The 20,494-nt window shown below is 39.9% G+C and overlaps 1 protein-coding gene across 7 annotated transcripts in view; it reads left to right on the plus strand.

Annotated features, from left to right (window-relative positions):
• The window catches only part of MCTP2 (multiple C2 and transmembrane domain containing 2), a 122,642-nt gene that overhangs the window by 55,596 nt on the left and 46,552 nt on the right, over nt 1-20,494 (plus strand). For all 7 annotated transcript variants that reach the window (XM_048317941.1, XM_048317944.1, XM_048317940.1 and 4 more), the window contains 6 exons: nt 2,865-3,051; nt 3,798-3,891; nt 7,641-7,743; nt 9,445-9,547; nt 18,963-19,064; nt 19,982-20,056. In XM_048317941.1, the coding sequence (XP_048173898.1) occupies nt 2,865-3,051; nt 3,798-3,891; nt 7,641-7,743; nt 9,445-9,547; nt 18,963-19,064; nt 19,982-20,056 (664 nt within the window). The remainder of the gene's footprint in view (nt 1-2,864; nt 3,052-3,797; nt 3,892-7,640; nt 7,744-9,444; nt 9,548-18,962; nt 19,065-19,981; nt 20,057-20,494) is intronic.

Consider the following 20,494-nt stretch of genomic DNA (forward strand, 5'->3'; position numbering starts at 1 on the left):
CAACAAGCAGAGCTATCCTATCCTGAGATAGGATTACTGTTGAGGATTTAACTCAGGAGATCATTTGTATCACCTGAAATACAAGTATTCTGAGAGTTTTGCCCTTTGCATTCAGATCAGGCAACTTTTAAACAAAAGTTGATTACCTCCATTAGTTTGATTCTGTGCCCATCTCAATAATCTCCTGCTACTTTCCTGTGAAATAATTATCCGTAATAAGATCTTGCAGATAGCTGAGGAAGAAAGAAAGGAAGAGTTTCTGTTTCAAGAGAACGAGGGAAGTAGTTTGAAAATCATTAGACTCGTTTTAATAGTGTAGAAGTGTTTGTGTGGAAATTGCTGAATTTGTATAGCAAATTGAATGTCTAATTGTTTTACCAAGCTGCATCCTTTGCAGTCTGATCGATTATGTTGTATAACCTAAATGAAACAGGTTGTCTTTTTTGTTTTTTCTTAAGCCTTTTTCCAGTGCAAATGTGGATTTTCTTTTCAGCTCCTCACAAGAAAATAGAGGCATACCTTGAGTGAACACAGATGTTTTAAGGAAAGTTAGTTTGCACAGAAATGAGACATGATTTGAGGAAGAAATACTTACACTCCACCTCCTGCTGTTTTCCCTTCCACATGTGTGTCCCTCTGACTCCCACACCCTTATTCTCCATCTTTTCTTTGACCTTATGCGAATCAAATTATTTTAAGAAGAGAAGCAATTCCAATTCGCCAAAACAAGATGGAATTATATTTAACTTTGACATATGATGGAGTTCTGAGGTTATCTATTGGTGGGAGATGCACTGTTGTCCGAACAAGTTGTGTTTTCTGTCTTACTCCATGGAAAGTTTTAAACATAAAAAACAACTGCAGCTTTTCCCAGTTGTGGACTGTGTCGAGTGGGTGGTGTATGAAATGCTGATGTGGGAGACATGGCCTCTCTTGCCAGCTGAACCACAGACCAGCTGGGTGACCTTGAGATTTCCCCTCTCCTTCCTTCAGTTTCTTCATCTGGAAAAAAAAACCAAAAAAACCACAAAGCAAACTAAACTCCATGATAAGGATACATGCCCCCTTTTGTGCTGATACCCCAAGTATCACTGAAACTCCTGCAGCCTGAGACACAGTGGTGTTAATGCAGCCAGGGTGATGCTGACCTCCAGTGTGGAAATGATAAGGACTTTTTCTCAAAAAGAAATAAGGTCTTTTCTCTCTCTTTGTTGTTGTTTTGTTTTCTTTCCTGCTGTAACTTTTCCTGTCATATCTTTCTGAAGAGTCTAGGCGTAGCAATGAGCTTTAAATGCAACCTCTCACACTTGGAAATGGTGTTGAGAGGCAGCCTATGCGCCGAGCCGTCTTGGTACTCTGCCTGGTTTATTTTCCTTCTCTTTCAAAGCACTTGAAAGCAGTTAATAAGAGTAAACTTGAAACCTGTTGTACCTCCAGAGCAGTGGAGAGAAAAGAGCACACTTAAGGCAAAGTTGTTCCGGTTAATTGTGGTCAGAGGAAGCTTAAGGAGTTGTGTTGTAATACATGGAGCTACTGGACAACTTAGAAACTCATCAGAGCAGTGGCTTTTACTTCCTAACACGGTTTCTTGGGTTCTCAGGCTGAAATGTTTTGAGATTTTTTTTTTTTTCCTTTTTTTCCCCCTTTTAGCATTCACAGAAAATAGGCTGTTAAGAAGCGGAAAGCATGCAATTTATAGCAGATGGGCATAAACTGCTCCAGCTCTACTACTGGAATGGGATCAATCAGGAACACTACATGCGCCATTTACCCAGAAGAAACCCACCTGGGGGAACCCTGTGGAATTTTAGCCTATTAAGACAACACCTTAACAAGTTTAGTTTAAATAAAAACTTGTCGGCAGGCATTAAGCGAAGCAAAACCCCCTTGCTCTCCATCATCCACTGCCCATCCCTTTGAGAAATGTCCCTCCTCTTGCAGTGTGGCAGCAAACCTTCTCCTTCCTTATTTTTGTTGGTTTTTTGGTTGGTTTTTTTTTTTTTTTTTTACCCTTTTTTCATCTGCAACTTTTGCTCAGCCTGTTCTTACAAGCCAAGCCCCACAGAGGTTCAAGAAAGTTCCACTCCATTAACTGGACTTCTAAATAGAAGGCATTTAGCTGAGCCAAGTGATTAGGCTTTTTGTTGCATTTAACCACTCCCTTCATGTATAACTGGCTGCCTGGTGATCTCTCTGCTTTAGCCCATACTCATATTTTATTATTGTCTCTTATGAATGTTTCTCTTTTATCCTCTTTGTTTTATTTTTGGGGGAAGTATCAGGTTAATGATACGTATTATGTGCAAGGAGTGGGGGGGGGGGGGGGGGGGACTTTTAAGACAATCCTTCCCTTTGGGAAATATAACAGTACACTGAAAATGTAGCTCTAGTAAGGCTTGTAAAAGAGATTGGGGCATACAGTATAATGTAGCATAAAATGGAGTATGTGACTTTAAAGAAACTAATCTATTTTAGACTAATGTTTTAAATTTTGCATTTGCCCCTTTTCTTTTCCCCCCGGTGAAATAAAATTGTGTTTCAAATCCATGACAAAACACTGGGGGATTTTAGAGGGGAGGTGAGGCAGGCCAGAGTTAAGTTTTCCTCCTGTACTTGCAGCCCAAACCTTTTACTTCCCCTTACCAGCAGACGGACCAGAAAGCAAAACTTGACAGTAAGTGCAATGGAAATTGCCTTGCTGGTTTCCCGTGTTTAATTTTGAGATTTTTTTTTTTTTTTTTTTTGCATTCTTTCCATCTTGAAGAAGCAATAAGTTTTGGTGTCTGCTTGCTACTGAAATCAATACAAATGTTGTTTTATTATTATTTTTTTTTACTATCTAACCCATGGCAATGTCGTTCCAGGTGCCACGTTGACATTACTGCCCTGCCAACAAAGCAGACCAATTGCTTGGAGCTGCCTCTGGAAAAACATCCAGGGTCCCTGCTGATGCTGATTGCTGTTGCCCCATGTACAGGAGTGTCTATCTCTGATCTGTGTGTCTGTCCTTTGGGAGACCCCAACGAACGACAACAGATTTCTCAGCGTTATGTGAGTTTGTGTTTCTTTTTTCTTTTTCCTTTTTTATTTCTTTCTCTCTTTTTTTTTTTTTTTTTTTAGTTTTGAAATAGTCAAAATTGCAGGGCAAAAAATAAAATTCTCCAGTCATAATAACATGTCCCCTACCAAAGAAAACTATTAAATGGAATAGTTGTTGCATTTTGAATGACAAGGAGATTGGCAGGGCAGATAGACCCAAGCAAGTTGGCTGTTTGTATTTGTTGAGTTTTAAACTAATGCTGTTCTTTGCAAACTTGAATTGTATTAAGATTATCGTGGGGAATGACACACTGAATATCATGAAGAGATAATAATATACTTAGCTTTATTTCTTCCTCTAGGGAGGTTATTTTCTGGACTTTCAAATGTTGGGAGATAAAGCTATATGATGGCTTCCACATCCTCAAAAGCTGCTCAGGAAGGAATAAGTGTATCTCAAGTTGTGCCAGGGGAGATTTAGATTGGATATTAGGAAACATTTCTTCACCAAAAGGGTTGTCAAGCACTGGAACAGGCTGGCCAGGGAAGTGGTTGAGTCATCAATGCCAGAGATATTTAAAAGACATGTAGATGTGGTTTTTAGGGACATGGTTTAGTGGTAGGCGTGGCAGTTCTGGGTTAATTTCTGGACTTGATGATCTTAGAGGTTGTTTTCCACCTAAACAATTCTGTGATAAGCTATTTAATAGTTCAGTAGTTTCTGTTGCTTATATATCTTTGTGCTTTTCTTCTTGCAGTGTATAAAGAATTCCTTTCGGGACATAAAGGACATTGGCTTCTTACAAGTCAAAGTTTTAAAGGCAGTGGACCTGATGGCAGCAGATTTTTCTGGTATTTTATTTCTGTTTCACAGCATATGATGCTATAATATATTGCAAATGATAGACTTTGTGCAGAACTGTCAGTTGATCAAGGAAAAGTGAATCATCCCATCATCTCTCCAGCGGTGAAACATGCCTCGGGGAACTGAGATACCAAATGGCTTCGACTGCCAGAAGCATGTGGGAAGGTCCAGCGGATGGAGATCTTAATTTCCCTTTATACCTGAGCAGTCTGACAGATAACTTTCCAACAGCACGTCATGCTAAGTGGTTTTTTCCATCAGGAATATGTAAAATAAGAGCTGATACAAAGCAATGGTGCCTGCAAGGTGCCTGCAAGGTGCCTGCAAAGCACCTGCAAAGCAAAGCCTCTCCATCTTTTATCTGGTATCTTGTGAGTTTAGAGCAAGACTGAAAGATTTTGGGGTGTCTGGTGTGGTGCTGCGTGTGTGGGTTTGGTGATGCTGCAGGCTGTCACCTGAAAGAGAAAGCTTATCAGCAATGGGGCTGTGAGTGCGATGCTTTCTCTTACAGCTTATTTGAGGCTTCAATTTGGGATGACCTTTTTGGTGCTCTTACTCCATGAAAAGTATGGATTTTCCACTGATCTGTACCTCAAGTTGTGCTTGGTCCTGACAGCAGTGGACACTAACACCTTTTAAAACCACAACTTTATATTGTACCTCGGGGGAATGTCTAGGAGGTTGATACTTCTCTGTAGCGACTGCCTGGATATTATTATTTTTATTATCATCTTCTCCAGGATTCTGGAGACCTTTTAATTCCCCTCTCTATCTCTCAGCAGCTCATAATTCACAGGCACAGCATTGTGTGTTGTGTATTTGCTGACATAGTCATTTTTTTTTAAGATAACTTGTTGATAAAGGCAGGGAAGATGCTAGAGGGAAAACACTCTTGCCCCATTCTCTCGTATTTGTGAAGGCATTGTTGCATAAGAGAATGCTGCTCCTAAAAAAAGGAGCAAAGGAGAAAGCCCATGATTAATCATGGTACTATTTTAGGACTATATTCAATTCAATGCTTAACCCTGAAGTGGAAAAAAAACTTTAGTGCAGAGAGCAGTACTTTAAGGAACTGAAGAACTTAATTAAAAAAAAAAACAAAAACAAAACAAAACCTGTCAATAACGAAAGGAAACTTGTAAAGAAATCCATAGCTAAATTGACATAAGGTATATGTCCATATGGAATTAGGAGTGCAACTGCACCTTGCTGACTAATTTAATTTAATAAGTGTAGCGCAGCAGAGCAGCCCCAGCCTTGCCATGTGCCAAAGATTCCATCTAGAAATATGTGATGTTTTAATATAGACAGTGTTCATGGAAAGAGCTGAGCCCAGAAGGTTTTTTACCCTCTGGAAAACTTTGCTGATGCTAAAGCAGTTGCATCACTGATGGATTTGGCCCCCTTTCCCTCAGTACTCAAACAGGAGCATGTGGGTGGATAATGAACATTGGAAGAGACACGCAGGTTCTTGATTCTGCAATTCAAAGACTTTTCATACAGAGTATGTGACACACATTCCTTGTGCATAGCACAGAATGAAATTCTGCTTAAGTAAAAGGTTACTCAGTCTGTCATTATATTCAAAATAACCCAGGCTTTGAGCCTGATTCATGAAGCAAATGACAAATTGTTTTTCAATGGCAGTGCTGAAAATATCCTAGTATTATGCTGTAATAGACCCACCAAATTGCAAAAGGATGCAGCCATTTTAGGTAAAAATAGCATAATTTCTGATCATGAAATGAGAGACATAAAGATTAATTATCTGTTCTGAGCCATTCATAAATGATTAGTGCAGCAATTATGGGCTTCCATAATAGAGCCCTCCTAGAGCAGTGCCATATTTCCTGCATTGCCAAGGAGACTGCTCAGATTTATTGTTATTGATAAAAGTAAATTCAAAGTCCCAGCTAAAAATCTAATAAAGGGAAAATCACAGAGGGAATCAAAGGTACAAAGATTTCCAAGGGTTAATAGAGGAGCAGTGTGAGCAGGTAGTGCCCCTTCCCTGTCCCTTCCTGTAGCAGTCATGAGTCTTATATCCCCCAACTCCTGCAGAGCAGTGGGGGTGATGCCACCTTATACCTTATTCCATAGTAAAGATTGGATTTTGCTGTGATTGGGATTTCTGTCAGTTGCTTGTATGTTGTAATCATAGATTTTAATTGCAAGTTTTTAGCCTGCTGTAATGATAGTGATCAGAAAACACACAGTATCTGCTTTGGTTTCGGACAGTGTTCTGAAAATCCATATTTTACTGTTTGACATAAATTTTGGGCTGGTTTCCAGACAGCTGTATCATATATGTAGAAGCTCTTCAACCACAGCTAGTCCAGTTTGAGCCTTCCATGCTTTTATATTCCTAGATAATAGTTTTGTTGACGTGGAAATGACTTTTTCTGCTTTGTTGGATGTTTTCTGTGTACGCATGAGAGTTCTTCTCAAACACTGCATTTGCTCACTGACCAAAAAATAGCATTCAGAATACCAAATTATACAGTGGGATTGTTTTTGGCATATACCAGTTTGCATTTCAAGCAGTTTCTCTGAAAGGCTACGTGCATTTTCCACACTTATCAGGGAATGGGCATGTAAGCTGAAAAGGAGAAGACAAATATATTCCAGTAATACACATGGTCTTTAAACTTTACCAATATTGACTAGTTAATACCCACTGTTTACATACGGGAAAAATTCCTGTTTAGTTTATAAACTTCTGAGAGTAAGACCCTTAAAAGCTCTGCATTAATAATAAGGATTAAGAAAAGGACAGCTTTTGCTTAAATATCTTGTTTGTCTGCTATCTAAATCCCTGCATTGCTGACATATTTAGTTGCCTACATAAAAGTTAGGCTGGAGTGTCTGTGGCTGAGTTGTACATGAGCATTGGAGATGAGATTAAATCAGATACTGAGCCAGACATGCTGATAAGGGGCCACTCTGCTCACAAAGGAAACTGCTTAGCTCCAATGAATTGGGAAAACTACAAATTCATGTAATGTGAGTGATCAAAAAATACATTAGCCAAACATGTCTACAGCTATCAGATTCCATGTTGACATCCTTCTTTACAGAAGAGGGTTTTTTTCCCTCTTTTGTTTTTTTGTTTTGGGGGGTTTGCTCTGTTTATTTCCTGTAAGTCCAATACCTGGATCATGCATGGATTCTCCAGTTGATGTTGGGTTTTGTTTAAACTGTGTCATGGTGTAGAGCCTTCATAGCTTCCAGGACTTGCTCACATGGAACTAATTGAAGAAATGCTGCTGATTCAGTCAGTGTTGTGCTTCTTTTCTCCTGATGCGGATACTTAATCCTGTAATCTACTGAAGAAGACAACAGGCTCTAAGCAGAGGATAAAATAGGGAGTGTAACTGCAGCACTGCTGCTTCCCTGGGTCAGAACAATGGTGCTGCTTTCCTAAGGGCATCTGAGTAATTAATTGTCAACATGAAAAGATCTTTCTTGCTGTAAAGACTGAGAGATAATTCACTGGAAGTCTCAGAGTTCAGGTATTAGAGTGAAGCCCCCAGAGTGAGCTATAAGGTGAGTGTTGGAGTTCCCAGAACTGGGGATGAGTCAGAGATACTGTTTCCTTGGCAAGTCGTTCCAACAGAACGGAGCACTTTGCAGTTGCTTTAATGGATCTAATTTTATTTAACCAATTGCTTCCTCAGCCCTACTGCATACTAAATACCATAATTGGTCCACTTAATTTTTTTTTTTCTTTCCCTAGGCAAAAGTGATCCTTTCTGTGTCTTGGAGCTGGGAAATGACATGCTTCAAACGCACACCGTTTACAAGAACCTCAATCCGGAGTGGAACAAAGTTTTCACATTGTAAGTGGATTGCTTTGGAAACCGTGCAGCAACTCCAGTCAGCAGCTTAACTAGGAAAGCTATTGACTTTGAGAAAATGCAAAGGTCAAGTTTAAGATATGTCATTTTTTCATAGTCAGAGAGGATGTTGGAGAAATCTCAAATATAACTTAATTAAAGCCTTTTGCCTTTTACTAGTTCTTGCATGGAGTTTATTAATAGAAGTCATTAAAAGAAAAATTACTGTGATATTTATAGGAAGAATCATGACTAGACATAATGGAGTCATAGCTTGATCCAAGATATAATGTAGCAGAAAGTTGAGACCAGATACTCACGCCTACATTTTCCGTAACTTAAAATAAAATATATTTCATTGTACCTTGGTAGAATCCTTGTTTAATTTGAAATAAGCAGAGCGTTAGGGCTCATGTTGGTTTTGGTATATCTTCTGAATTTAAACTAGTCAAACATGCTCCAAATTCGATGCTAAAATTTTTATAGAAATCAAGGTATTCTTTTTTTTTTTTTTTGGCCACTTTATTAATATTAAAAGTTATAATTTACGTATTGCTTTTAGGCAGCCCAATTTTTTAATCTTGCTTTATGCTGACAAAGATTTTTGTGAATAAGTGAATGAGATAAACATCTTCCAAGACTGCAGCAGTCTATGCAAGGAAGGCAGCTGAAAGGGCTGGCAATGAAACATTTGTGACATTTGCATCTGTCCACTGGAAGAACAGTTTGAAAATTACCAACTTCTTGCTGAAGCAACATTCGTAAATACTAGGCTGGATGAGAACACAAGAAAAGCTATCTGATTTCTTTTATAGAAATACTTTGCTGGATTTCTGTTTAATTCAGGGGTGCAGCTGAATGCTTGTCCCTTGGAGTCCTTTCTCATACTTTGTCTGTTCTCAAGAAGCTTCCACTCATCACTGTTTTTTCTGAGACTGTGCCAGCAGATGAGTCTTGTTGGATGTTCAGCCAGCAAAATAAATCCAATAACAATCCAAATTTATTTTATTTAAAAAGAAAGTTTGTGTCTGTACTTCCTGTGGGTCTCAAAAATGTCAGCTATGGACTCTAACTTTCTTACTAATGTTGCCTGGTTAATCCAAGCACCAAATCTGCAGAGCCAGTCAGGCACTCGCATCTCTCATTAGATTTTTGTCCATTAAAAAAAAAAAATTAATTAAACCCCTTAAAAGCTATTGATGATTTAGATTTATTTTGGAGCAGTGTGGATTGTTTTGAGTGGATGAGTCCATTTCAGCTGGAGCTTTCAACACCACCAGAAAGCCCTCCACTTTATATCCAGGTTTTCTGCAACACATTTTCTGTGGGTGTGTGTCACTGTGCAGTTTTAATGCAGTGAAGCTTGGGTCTGAATTCAGCCCTTGACCTCTCCCAGTCACCAGCTTTCTCTGTTGGAGAGCTGAGTTTTACATTGATAGCATCACCAATACAAAAAGAAAAAAAAAAGGTCACTGTCTTTTAGTTTCTTCACCTAGTTATGCAACTGAAACATGAGGGGGAAGCTTGGGGAATACCCATCACTTGATTCATTTTGGGGGGGGGAATTTAATTAAATGCTGGTTATATACTCCAAGGTAATACAAACTTAATTAGTAAAACAGTAGTCTCGGATCTTTGTGGAGGAGGCTGTGTGCATGTGTATTAAATGTTATTTTTTTATGTGTCTGCACGTTTTTGTTCCAGCCCTATTAAAGATATTCACGATGTTCTGGAAGTGACAGTGTTTGATGAAGATGGAGATAAACCCCCTGATTTCCTTGGAAAAGTTGCCATCCCTTTGCTGTCTGTAAGTTACCTTTACCGCATGTATCATGGTTGGCTGGGAACAAGTTGCATTTTTTGTCCCCCCCGTAGCACAAACCCCCACAGATTTAAACAGGTTTTGTGATCTATACATGCCTTAGCTGGCAGTGTTTATAGTTCTCCTTAGTTTAACGAGCGCTGTCAACCCATCTTAGTACAAATTTGGTTGATTGGAAAGCAAATTGCAGAAATGTCTGTACTTCATCAGTGCCATGTAGGTCTGAAAACATAATTGAGTTGTTCTGTATGTTTCCACATCATCTTCCGAAGGTAACATTTTAAGCATGTCTTTGTTCCGTCTTGCTTCCTTTTAGTCCGAGAAAGTAATTGCACATCGCAGTAGGATTGACTAGAGATAGCTGTTGTTATTGGCACAGCTGAATAAAATTACCTAAAAGGGGTGTTTTCCACTCCATAGTGCTTTTAAAGACTGGTGGCTTTTGTTCTGTAAACAAATATGTGAGGAGTGAGCGCTACCATGGGAGTATAAAATCAAAACTGGAAACAAAGCGAGCTCAGGGGAAAGTGGTTGCTCTGGAGATTAGAGAGTTGAAGCTTTTTCAGAAATAGCCAAAAAAGGCCAAGCTAAAGAGAGTGGAACATGAAAGGATCATTAAAAGACTTTAATAGAGAAATGGGGGGAAAGCAGCTTTGTGTTTGGTAAGACTGATTTAATTTTGAAACAAGACTGGTAATAATAGTGAGCAAACCAGATCAAGAGGACGTAAACAGCTCCATGTGTACGTGCAGTGTCACAGAAGGTTCTTTCTGGTAGCTTTTAGAGTAAGGCATAGGAAGAACTTTCTAGGCTGTGACTTATTAAATCAATTAGTAGATGAGGCTTGAAACATCATGGGACTCTTGTGTCATATTAGTCAAGTTGTGTAAACACGTTTAGCTGTAAGTGTGGGGGTTTCTGTGAGTTGTGAGGCAGATGCCTTGCAGGAGGTTCCCTGTGCAGAGGGGAGCCTGTGACAGATATTTGTGCAGTTGAGCCCTGTGCAAATGTGTGGGGAGATGATCTGTTGTGCAAACATCATGGTGTGATTCTTGGGGTTGTCCCATGCAGGAGTCGGACTCAAGGATCCTTGTGAGTCCCTTTCAAGTCAGGATATTCTATGGTGACATTTATGCTTTCCATATATAACCTGATTCCAGCGCCACAGGCTGTGGTGAGATGCTTTCGGTAACGCTCGGTGTGATGCTGTGGGTAATAGCACTCTCAAATAGGCAGATGGTGGATCCTGATTGAAATTGCAGAGTACAGAATTGCAGTATTGTTTTGAAACATGCCTGTGAAAGCATATTCACCTCTGCAGAAACGCTGGCACACATCTTCCAGGGTTAAGGCAAGAATTTGTCTTTGAGTTTTAGAGGTTGGCTGCTGCAGAAGAGGCAGTGATGGATTTGTGGGGCTCTGTCCTAGCAGAGGCTGGAGAAATGGGAGATTTCTAGAGGGAAAGCAAAGGTCCCATCTGATCAAGGCAGGCCATATAAGCCTCACAGCATAAGCACAGTTGAGGCAAGGGACCCGATCAAGATCAGAGAGAGGGACTGAAACATTTGGTATTTCCAAATAAATAATAAACTGCCCAAAAAACTCTTAAACTGACTTAGAGGATATGATCCCAAACTAAGGAATGCTTTATAGTGGGAAAGAAATAGGTCTGTGTGCTCCGGTTTTGTTGTGATTTTGTCTAAACAAGTGTATTTCTTATATATGCAAATTAAAGGCAATGTTACTTCTGAATCTCTTCACAAAAGTGTGTTTGCTTTCATCCGCCCTGTGCTCTTTACAGTTCACGCTGGAGTCTGAAACAGGGGAACCCCAGCAATTTGGGGATATAAAAAGCCTAAGATATAAAATGTGAGGAGTAAGTACTGAGCTCTTGGCGGCCCACACGCTGTTGTGAGCTTTACAATGCTCTTCCCTCTGTGGCTAAGACTCTGTGATCTTTTTGGGGATATTTTAGATTGTTTGTCTATTTTTGTAGCTTGAGTTGTCAGTATCTCCTATTTTAGAACAATATTAGAGTCAGTTGGGCATGGAGGATTATTTGATGTTTACAGGGAGGAAAAAACCTCTTAACATCTTTTATTCCATTTTTGATCACTTTGCTAATTTTTCCCCAAGTCCTCGTATCTCTGATGTTACTGGAAGAGAGTGGCTGGAGCAGCTGCTCTCTTGCAGACCCAGTGCTTGCCAAATGGCCTGCATGATCGGCAGCAGGCTGTGTGGGCTCACAGTGAGGAGATGTTAGATTTGGATTTTCTGTTGATTTTATAGGCATTTGTCAAGTATCCCTTAGGAAGCATGTAACAAGGCAGAGGAGGGGAGTGCATGTGTGTGGTAATGTCCAAACTATTCAGTGTAGGGTTTTTTGTGTCCAAGGTTTGAGACAAAAAAAAAATAAAATAAAAATTGTTTATGCTTTCCCTTGCCAACTGATCTTCCTCCTTCCCATCCAAACTTCTCTGCCTCCTATTTCAGTCAAATCTAGTGTAAATATACTCATCTCTGCTTCTGATTAAAAACATTTTGCACCTATTAACTTGGTCTGCTCAGACAGAGAATTGGAATTTTCTAAGCTCTTTTTCTTGAAATGGGAATTTCAATGTATGTTGTAATTTTGACTTTAACTTTGAATGTATCCTTTGAAGCATTTAGATAAATATACTAAAAGAGAACAAAAGTTAAATACTCAGAGAAGCCTCACAATCACGTAGATTTAATTTCTGTATGTAATCAGACCTAATATTTGCCTGACATTGAATTGTCTTTTGAAAATAGATGTGCATTTGCCATTTTTTTCTTGTTAAAAATGCACAAGTTTGACTTGTGAGCTGTCAGCACGTGAAGTAAGTTTACTTCAGGAATTGTTCATGGATGACTAGATTCTTTTCTTAATGAAAAATTGCCTTGAATAAAGTATATGTTGGAGGGATATGAAATGTTTAATTAATATGACAACGAATTTTGGGTTAAATGTGTTCAGTAGTCCCACACTGGCATTTTGCAAACATGACTACACCCTCATCATGACATTAACACAGGAATAATCTTACGGCGGAAAAATTCAGGGATAGTGAAATTACGTATTCTTCCCATTCATCCTTGACTGTGATCTAGGATTACTGAAGGAATCAATTAAGAAAAAAAGCTGGGCAGTGTGAGAGGAGTTTTAGGGTGCCAAATGATGATTAAAGCTGCAAACTTCACGTGCTGGTAGATGTGATAAAGCAGAATTGAATAAATGCACATTTTGCTAGCAATAAACTGAATTTGGGGACAGAGAGAGAGAAGTTCTTTGTGGTTTAGCTTTAACTTTTCCACGTTGATCAACCTATTGTACTTTTTTTCTCCTGTCCTTTTTGTCAAATTACTGTCCTCCTCTAAAGCATGTGTGAGACCTCATCTCCAACACTGCTCTGGTCAGCTGTTGCAGTGGGGATCCTGCAACACGCATATATCAAACCAGGAGTCCCGTGGAAAGGAAATATATATGGACAGACAGATTCTTGATAGCTGTTTCAGAGATGTTTATTTCTCCAGCCGCATGGCCGGAGCTCTGCCCAGGAACTGTTCCAGTCATGGGACCCGAGGGTCCTTCTGCCCGCGCAGGGAACACAAACCAACCAATGGGAACGAGGCTGAGCAGGGGCAGGGAAGCCCCGTGTCTGTGCCCTCAGGGCCCCTCTCCCAGGGCTACACGGCGGGGGAGGGACCCCAACAGTCAGCCACATTCACAGAAGCACAATTTAATCTAGAAAAGACACAGATTACTGCTACCAGGGTATCCAGCAAAATGGATCCCTCTCTTGCCAGAGGTGACCCATAGAGTATGGCTGGGCCAACTCTTGGGCTGGGAGGGAGATCCTGGAGCATGGGGAGTGGAAGGGAAGCCCATGTGCACTGAATAGAACAGGCTTTTGTGCCAGAAACTGAAGAAGGACCTGGGGAACAGAGAAGTAGGGCAAAAACTTTATTACTTCAAGAAAGAAGTTTGATAGGTTTTAGAAGTTTTGTAGGTTCTGGGGGACTTGAACTAATTATCAAAGAAGTCCTTTCTATCTCTGTGTTCCTTTGTGTCCCAGATCTTAGTAAAGGCAACCGTGTGTCTCTTTGTGAGGGTCTGTCTTTTTTCTTCTGTTTCAAGAGACTCCTATCTCCTAGAAGGCTGCAAGTTATTAGAGACATGGGAGCATATAGTGTGCTTCAATGAATTTGAAAGCAGAGTATATCAAATATCCTCATGTAGAAAAGCCTTTGAGTGAACAGTTGTAGTGCAGAATGGAATATTTTTTATCTGCTGGATTATCAGCTCAGAGTAGTCCTCAGCTGCACCCTTTTTTTCCAGCCGACAGGAAGAGGTCTATGAAATATTTCCAAGTGCCAGGCAAGGTCAGTAGCCAACGACCACTGAAAACAAGGAGTGTGCCTTTGGCATGCTTAATTGTCTAAAGGATGGCCTGGATTCAGAGAGCAAACACCTGACGATTGCACTTACTTAGCACTTGACCATAAGTGCACAATTCATTCCAGGAGAAAGTTTTAGAGTTTGAGAGAAGTGAAATTGCTGTGTTTATGCAACGGAGGCAGCTGTGAAGTGTGCTGTCTGTTCTTTTATCCTCATAGTGAACCAGGACTTTTGGAATGGGGAAAAATCCCCCACATCTCTTCCAGGAAAAACAATGCCTTGTTTCTGACATTAGATTCTCTCCCAGCCACTCACTGCTCACTGAAAAGGCATCAACAGGGATGTTGTCTCAAGTATCACCTAGGATCCTTGTGCTCCAAGGGTTTTCAGCTCCTCCTCAGATTGGCTCGAAGCCCTTGTATGAGAGCCCTGCCTGCTTTCTTTCAGTCCATCAGCTCCATATCTCCTTGGTCTTTGGATAACAGTCCTCTTCTAAGAACCCAAATCTCCATTCCACTTCGGATCCCACAGAAGGTTATTCAAAGTGAAGTGTTTGGGGTAAAGAGTTTTGGGGTGAAGAAACAGGAATTTTGTACAAAATTGGTTCAGTGCATATGGCAAGACTGGGGGGGGGAACAAAAACCTCTTTATTCACGTACAGGTGGATCAAATATGTGGCTTGCTTTCATCTTTTCCTGCGGAAATACGTCCTTTGAAAAGGGGAGGTGTGTGTCTATTACAAGACAGCTTTATGGTATGCAGGGCAAATGGGATGACATTGTGCATCAGCAATGAGCTCAAGCAGGAATATCAGAGGTCCCAAATGCTTTAGATGAATTACCCTTGGAGAGTAGCCATTACCCTCTCCACACGTCACGGGTGTTGATGTACAGAGGTTTAACCCAGCGTTCTTCTGTCAGGTCATCAATATATGACATTGAATCTGCATCAAAGCTGTATACAGAGTGAAGTTTTCTTAAAATCAATGTAAAAAAAAAAGCCACTAAACCATATTTCTTTGAGACAAGAGCAATGAAAAAACACGCTTTGCTGCGTAAGGGTCCTGTCTTCTCCGTGTTTTGTGTCATATCAATCTTGGCTTTTGCTATTTCATTAAAATTCCCAAGCGGTCAGAAGGTTGTTGCTTAATAGATTTAACATTGGCTGGATACATCAATACTGTGTTTAGTCACATTTGTTTTACTGGGGACATCTGTGCAAAGAGTTTAGCAAATATATTCATCCGTTTGAGAGGAACCTGGTGCACTTTGGACCTTGACTGGATGGTGGTCTTGTGTACCTCAACATTTCCTTTTGTTAGAGGCAACTTCAGGGAGTGTTTTGCCTCAAGTGCCTCTGTAGGTCAAAATATTTATTGCAAAAAAGAATTTCAGCTTTTCTTCCAACTGATAATTTCCTTTTCGTGGTCCTGTATGGGGAAGGGATGTGACATAGAATATACAGTCCATTCTGTGAAAATATGGATATGGTTTTGTCTGTGTTGACTCAGAAGAGGAAAATATCATGCCCCAAATATCAGGAATTCCGATGGGATGAAAATCCAGACTATTTTTTTTTTCTGATGGTGACCTTGCAAAATGCAGCATGTGGGTGTGGTAGACATAGCTGTCCTCATGTTAATCCCAGGGTTATGGGCAGTCTTGCTTGGTGGTTGAGCCCCAGTAAGCTAATAAGAAGCTTTCAGAGAATGCAGGCATTAGTATTCAGTGAGGATATAAAGCATCATCAATAAAGGAATAATATTGATTATGTCTCTTTGAGATGCTTACCTGCAGATATTTTCACATTTAGTTTGAATATTCCTTTCCTTTCCTTTTCCCGTAAGTAGATGTTAATATTCTTAGGAAAGATAACTTGTTTTAGATACAGCTATCAGAACTACTCATGGAGTCAAATCTGTGTGACATCATCAGCAAAAAGTGTTTGGGTGACAGAAGAAGCCTGATCTTTCTGACACTGAGGTTCATCCTACAGCCCCAGCCCTGGCTGCTCTTTTCCACGGCTGGAGAGAGCATTTAAGCAGTCTTTGGGAATAGCAGAGACTGGGGGAAAGTACCCAGAGAGAAGAAAGAAATAGATGCAAAATGAATATGACTGTCTATCTTTCAGCATTGGGGGAGAAGCTGAACAGAATCTGAACTCTGGCCCAAGAACAGGATGCAGTGAAAATGAGGAGTATTCGAGGCTCTTTTGCATGTTTTCTTGTGGGCACAGTCGAGACATGCCACCAGTGTAATCTCCATGCAGCTGTGGGTCTTAGAATTACCTTGTACCTTTTGTTGAACCATGCTGCCCTAGCACAGTGCCAAAACTGTAAGAGAGTCTTTTGTTTGACTTCTTTTTCAGTTTTTTTTTTTCTTTCTATCCAAACGAAAATGCAATGGAGACAGTTCATAGCCTGTCGTTCTTCTCTTGTACTTTTTTCTTGCTGAAGAAAGTCTAAAGCTAAAATACCTCTATGAATGTTTAGTCTTAGGCTGAGTTATAATTGCACATCTTTTTCCAGACAGTTGGAATACTTAGAATTAAATATGCCAAATAAATCGGATTCTAAAACTTTATTTGCACTGCATTACTTCCTGCCCTGTTCAATTTAAGAATAGCAGCAACAATAATAATGACACCATTAAAGAAGTTTCCCAAGCAACCCTTATTTACAAATACAGGCAGAGCTGGAAATTATTTGCTGCTGATTTAAAGCTTTCTGTGTGAAAACACCTGCAGCTGCACCCGAAATGTTTGATTCAACTCCAGCTCTTAAAATGAGGAGTCTTTTCCCCAAAGCATTATTTTTTTGAGTGCAGAATACCCCACAGTATCCGGCTTAAACACTCAGAAATGTTTCTTTTCCTTTTTCTATCAATTTAGCTCCTGTGTCAGATTTCTTTTCCTTGTGGGTTATGCTTTTGAAAGATGTTAGAATATAAAGAGGCCATCCCACTAGCTGTTGCTTCTGGTGTAACTGAATGAAATGCCATGAGAAATATGTGTGCCTGAAATACATGGAAATTCAGCTCCAAAATTAATAACTATGGAGGATCCAGAATTAGGATATTGTGGTATATACTGGACATCTGCACCTCTGCAGACATACTGGGAATAAAGTACATTCTATCCTGTCACAGTAGAATCCATGAATCAAAGCTCAGGCTAAATTTGTTGCTGGGGCATCCTGTTGGACCAGTGACCTCAAACCAAATCCTTCTGTCCCAGTGTCCCTTCCATCAGTAAAACCATTTATCCTTTAATTTGTAAAATTTAACAAAATCTTTCCTTTCCAAACAAAACTTTGTTTTCATTCAGTAAATTTAAATTTTTTGCCTTTTTTTTTTGAAGGGGGGAAAAGCAAACTGGTGAAAGAGCAGAAACCTTTATGATGGGTTGACAGTGCTGTATGTGGCAGCTGGCCTGAGGACCTCCTGATGCCAGTCCATTTGGCCCTAGAAAAGGGTCTAATCACTTTGGCAGCTCTTCTGTTTTGAGGCTGCAGGTCTGAAAAATGTTTTTGTACCTGTCCCTTCCCTGGGAGCTGCAGCATCCTTTGCTGCCAGCTCCACCACTGTGTGTACTCTCTTGTGGTGGAAGCAGAGGTGCTTTGTGATCAGTTTAGTGCAGTGCCTGTTGTTGTTATTATTTATTGGTGTTCTATGAATTCCACATAAGTCTCTGTAACTGAAAAGCTTTGGATGAGAGATAATAGCTGGAGTTCCTGGTTTTACACCACTGAGGATGCAGAGTTGGTCCTTGTGAGAGCCCTCTTCCCTTTCAACCCTTAGGCAGAAATCCCATCTACCCTTTGACTGTTTTGGTATAGAAAGGGTGTAGCAACATTGGGAAAGAGAGTGACCTTTCCCTTGTCTTGTGAAATCACTTGGTTCCTTATTACACCTTTTTTTCCCTTACTCATTTCTACCATGGTTTATATGAGTGCCTCTTCTAAATGCCAGAGCAGCAATAGCCATTTTAAATATGGTTGCAATTTCATGCCCTCAAATTTCCTCCGTTATCCTTAATCTTTGATCATTACAGTCCCTCAATGTAGCTTTTTGGTAAGCTGCAGTTTTTTATGTTACTGCTGTTTAGAATTAACTGGTCTGCTTCCTAAAAAGCCAAATGTTTAATCAATACATATCCTACTGTGTATAATAAATACATTTCTGCCATCATTTTTGAAGTGAGAATGCTTTTGCTTTGAGCCAAATTGTTTACAAAATGGCAAGGAAGGTATTTTGTTGTTGGGCTGGTTGGTTTTTTTTTTAATAGATGCTTAATGAGATAGGGCCAACCGGTGGATCAGAGCAGAGAAATGGTATTGAAATTCAGGGGTGGGGTGGAGGGAGAAGTCTTTTACATGAATTAGTTAATTTTGAACATTTGTTACATTAGCATTCACTCCACTTCAGCCGATCCATTTCTTTGGATTGCATTTGTTTGCTGGGTAATAATTTGATAACGTTGCAATAAACTAAGCATTAAGAAGTGGTTTCATGTACTGGAGTGTGCAATGGGTAAAGTTGTTGTTTGTGGCCCTTTTCTTAAGCTTTGGAAGAAAAATCCCATTTTAAACTTGTAATAACGGAGGCTGATTACTTCCCATCAACTCACTGGCTTCCAGGGCAGAATTTTCAGACTGGTTATTGCATGCACTGCTCTACTATAAAGTACAAGGTCTGAAAATTAAAGTTGGACCATAAGAGATTTAATCTGCAATTTTATAGGTCTCTAATCCAACGGTTGTTTTGTATTTCAGGCTCCAAGTATATTATCAGGGTTTAGGGGAAGGTTTTTTTGCTGTGGGTTTTTTTTTTTTTTTTTTTTTTTTTTGTTGGGGTGTTTTTGTTTGTTTTTTTGTGCCTGAGTTATATTTATTTATTTGTTTGCAGTGTCTTTAAATTATATTGAGGAGTACAGCCAGGAAAATATTGATGCTTTTTCTCCCCTCCCCACCCCAAACTATAGATTAGAAACGGTAAACAAAGTTGTTACACACTGAAGAATAAAGACTTGGAACGTGCTTCAAAAGGAGCAATTTACTTGGAGCTGGATGTCCTGTTTAATCCAGTAAGTTGAAGTATTTTCTTTTTGCTTATCACTGGTGTAAGAAAAGTACAAATCTTCAAGGACGAGGTGGGGGTGATGCTTTTAAAACCAGGAGCCAAGCCAGAAAAGTCCTGTCCACATTGCATGTGGTGGTGGAGGCATGTTTGATGTTGTGAGTGAAGAAGATTTGGGCTATCAGAGCTGTGGCCCCTCCAGGTGGATGGGACAGAGAAAGGGGCATTTCTGGAGGGACAAATAACCACAAGCACCTTAGGAAGGAGGTGCTGATTGCTGCGGCCAGGGCTTCAATTGCAACAGCCAAAAAACAGCTTCATGTTCATCTTATTATACATTATTTTTAACACCTATTTCTTCCCCAAAAAGCTGACCCAGGATGTTCTCTTCCCAGGGTGTTGACAGGAAAATGAATGAGGCATGGACACAGTGCGCTTAGTTTTTAGGTGGCTGAGTCAGTCTCAATCGTTTATGCCCTACAGCCTTTTACTGAGTTTAACTCCTATTTATTAAGGCCATCATGGGCTGTGCCACAGCTCTGCTCCTGCTAAAGTGAGTCCAGCCTTGCCCAATTTAACTTGTCTGCATTTTTGTGAGCATGGAATCATAGAGTGGTTTGGGTTCTTAGGGACCCTAAAACTCATCTCATTCCATATGCCCTGCCATGGGCAGGGACACCTTCCCCTATGCCAGGTTGGTCTGAGTCCTGTCCACCTGAATGTTTCCAGGGATGGGGCATCCACCCTCTCTAGCCATCCTCACTGTAGAAAATGTGTATAAAAAGCAATTCCTAAGTCACACAGAGTCTGAAAAGAGCGAGAGATGCTGAAAGACCTGATCTTCCTGAGCAGCACTGGTGATATGAAACTGAAATAACTAATTGTAAACTACATGGTGTTATTTTTCTTAATTTTTTTTTCTAGATAAAAGCAAGTATTAGAACATTCAAGCCCCGAGAAAAGCGCTTTACTGAGGAGAACCGCAAATTTTCCAAAAAGGTGAAAATTGTGTCTGGGCTAAGCTTTTGTATCTGTTTTGGAAAGATTTGAATTGCTGTAGCACAGTTGCTAGAACAAAACCTATTTATGCATAAAATGCTGAACACATGTAAATTCTGTATATTTCTGTGTGTATTAAAAGGTTTGTTTGTGTTAACACGAAATTGCTTTCTGATCCGGCTTGCATCAGTAGTTCTGCTTTATGCTTCTGAGTGGGGAAAATGATAGCTGTGGGTTTTGCACAGTTTGCAGCACTTAAAGCTCAATGAGAGCCTTATTCCTTTCTTCGGGAAGGAAGAAACCAGGGCTAAATTCCTTATGTAAAAAGTCAATAGGATTTTAGGACAATGGTCATTATTCTTTTTAAAATTGAGAGGCCCTATAATAAGTCTAAAAATCCCTATTTGTTTCTATGGACTAGTCCAAAACATGTAGAAA

The sequence above is a fragment of the Corvus hawaiiensis genome, chromosome 13 (genome assembly GCF_020740725.1).
Source record: "Corvus hawaiiensis isolate bCorHaw1 chromosome 13, bCorHaw1.pri.cur, whole genome shotgun sequence".
Classification (NCBI taxonomy): Eukaryota; Metazoa; Chordata; class Aves; order Passeriformes; family Corvidae; genus Corvus; species Corvus hawaiiensis.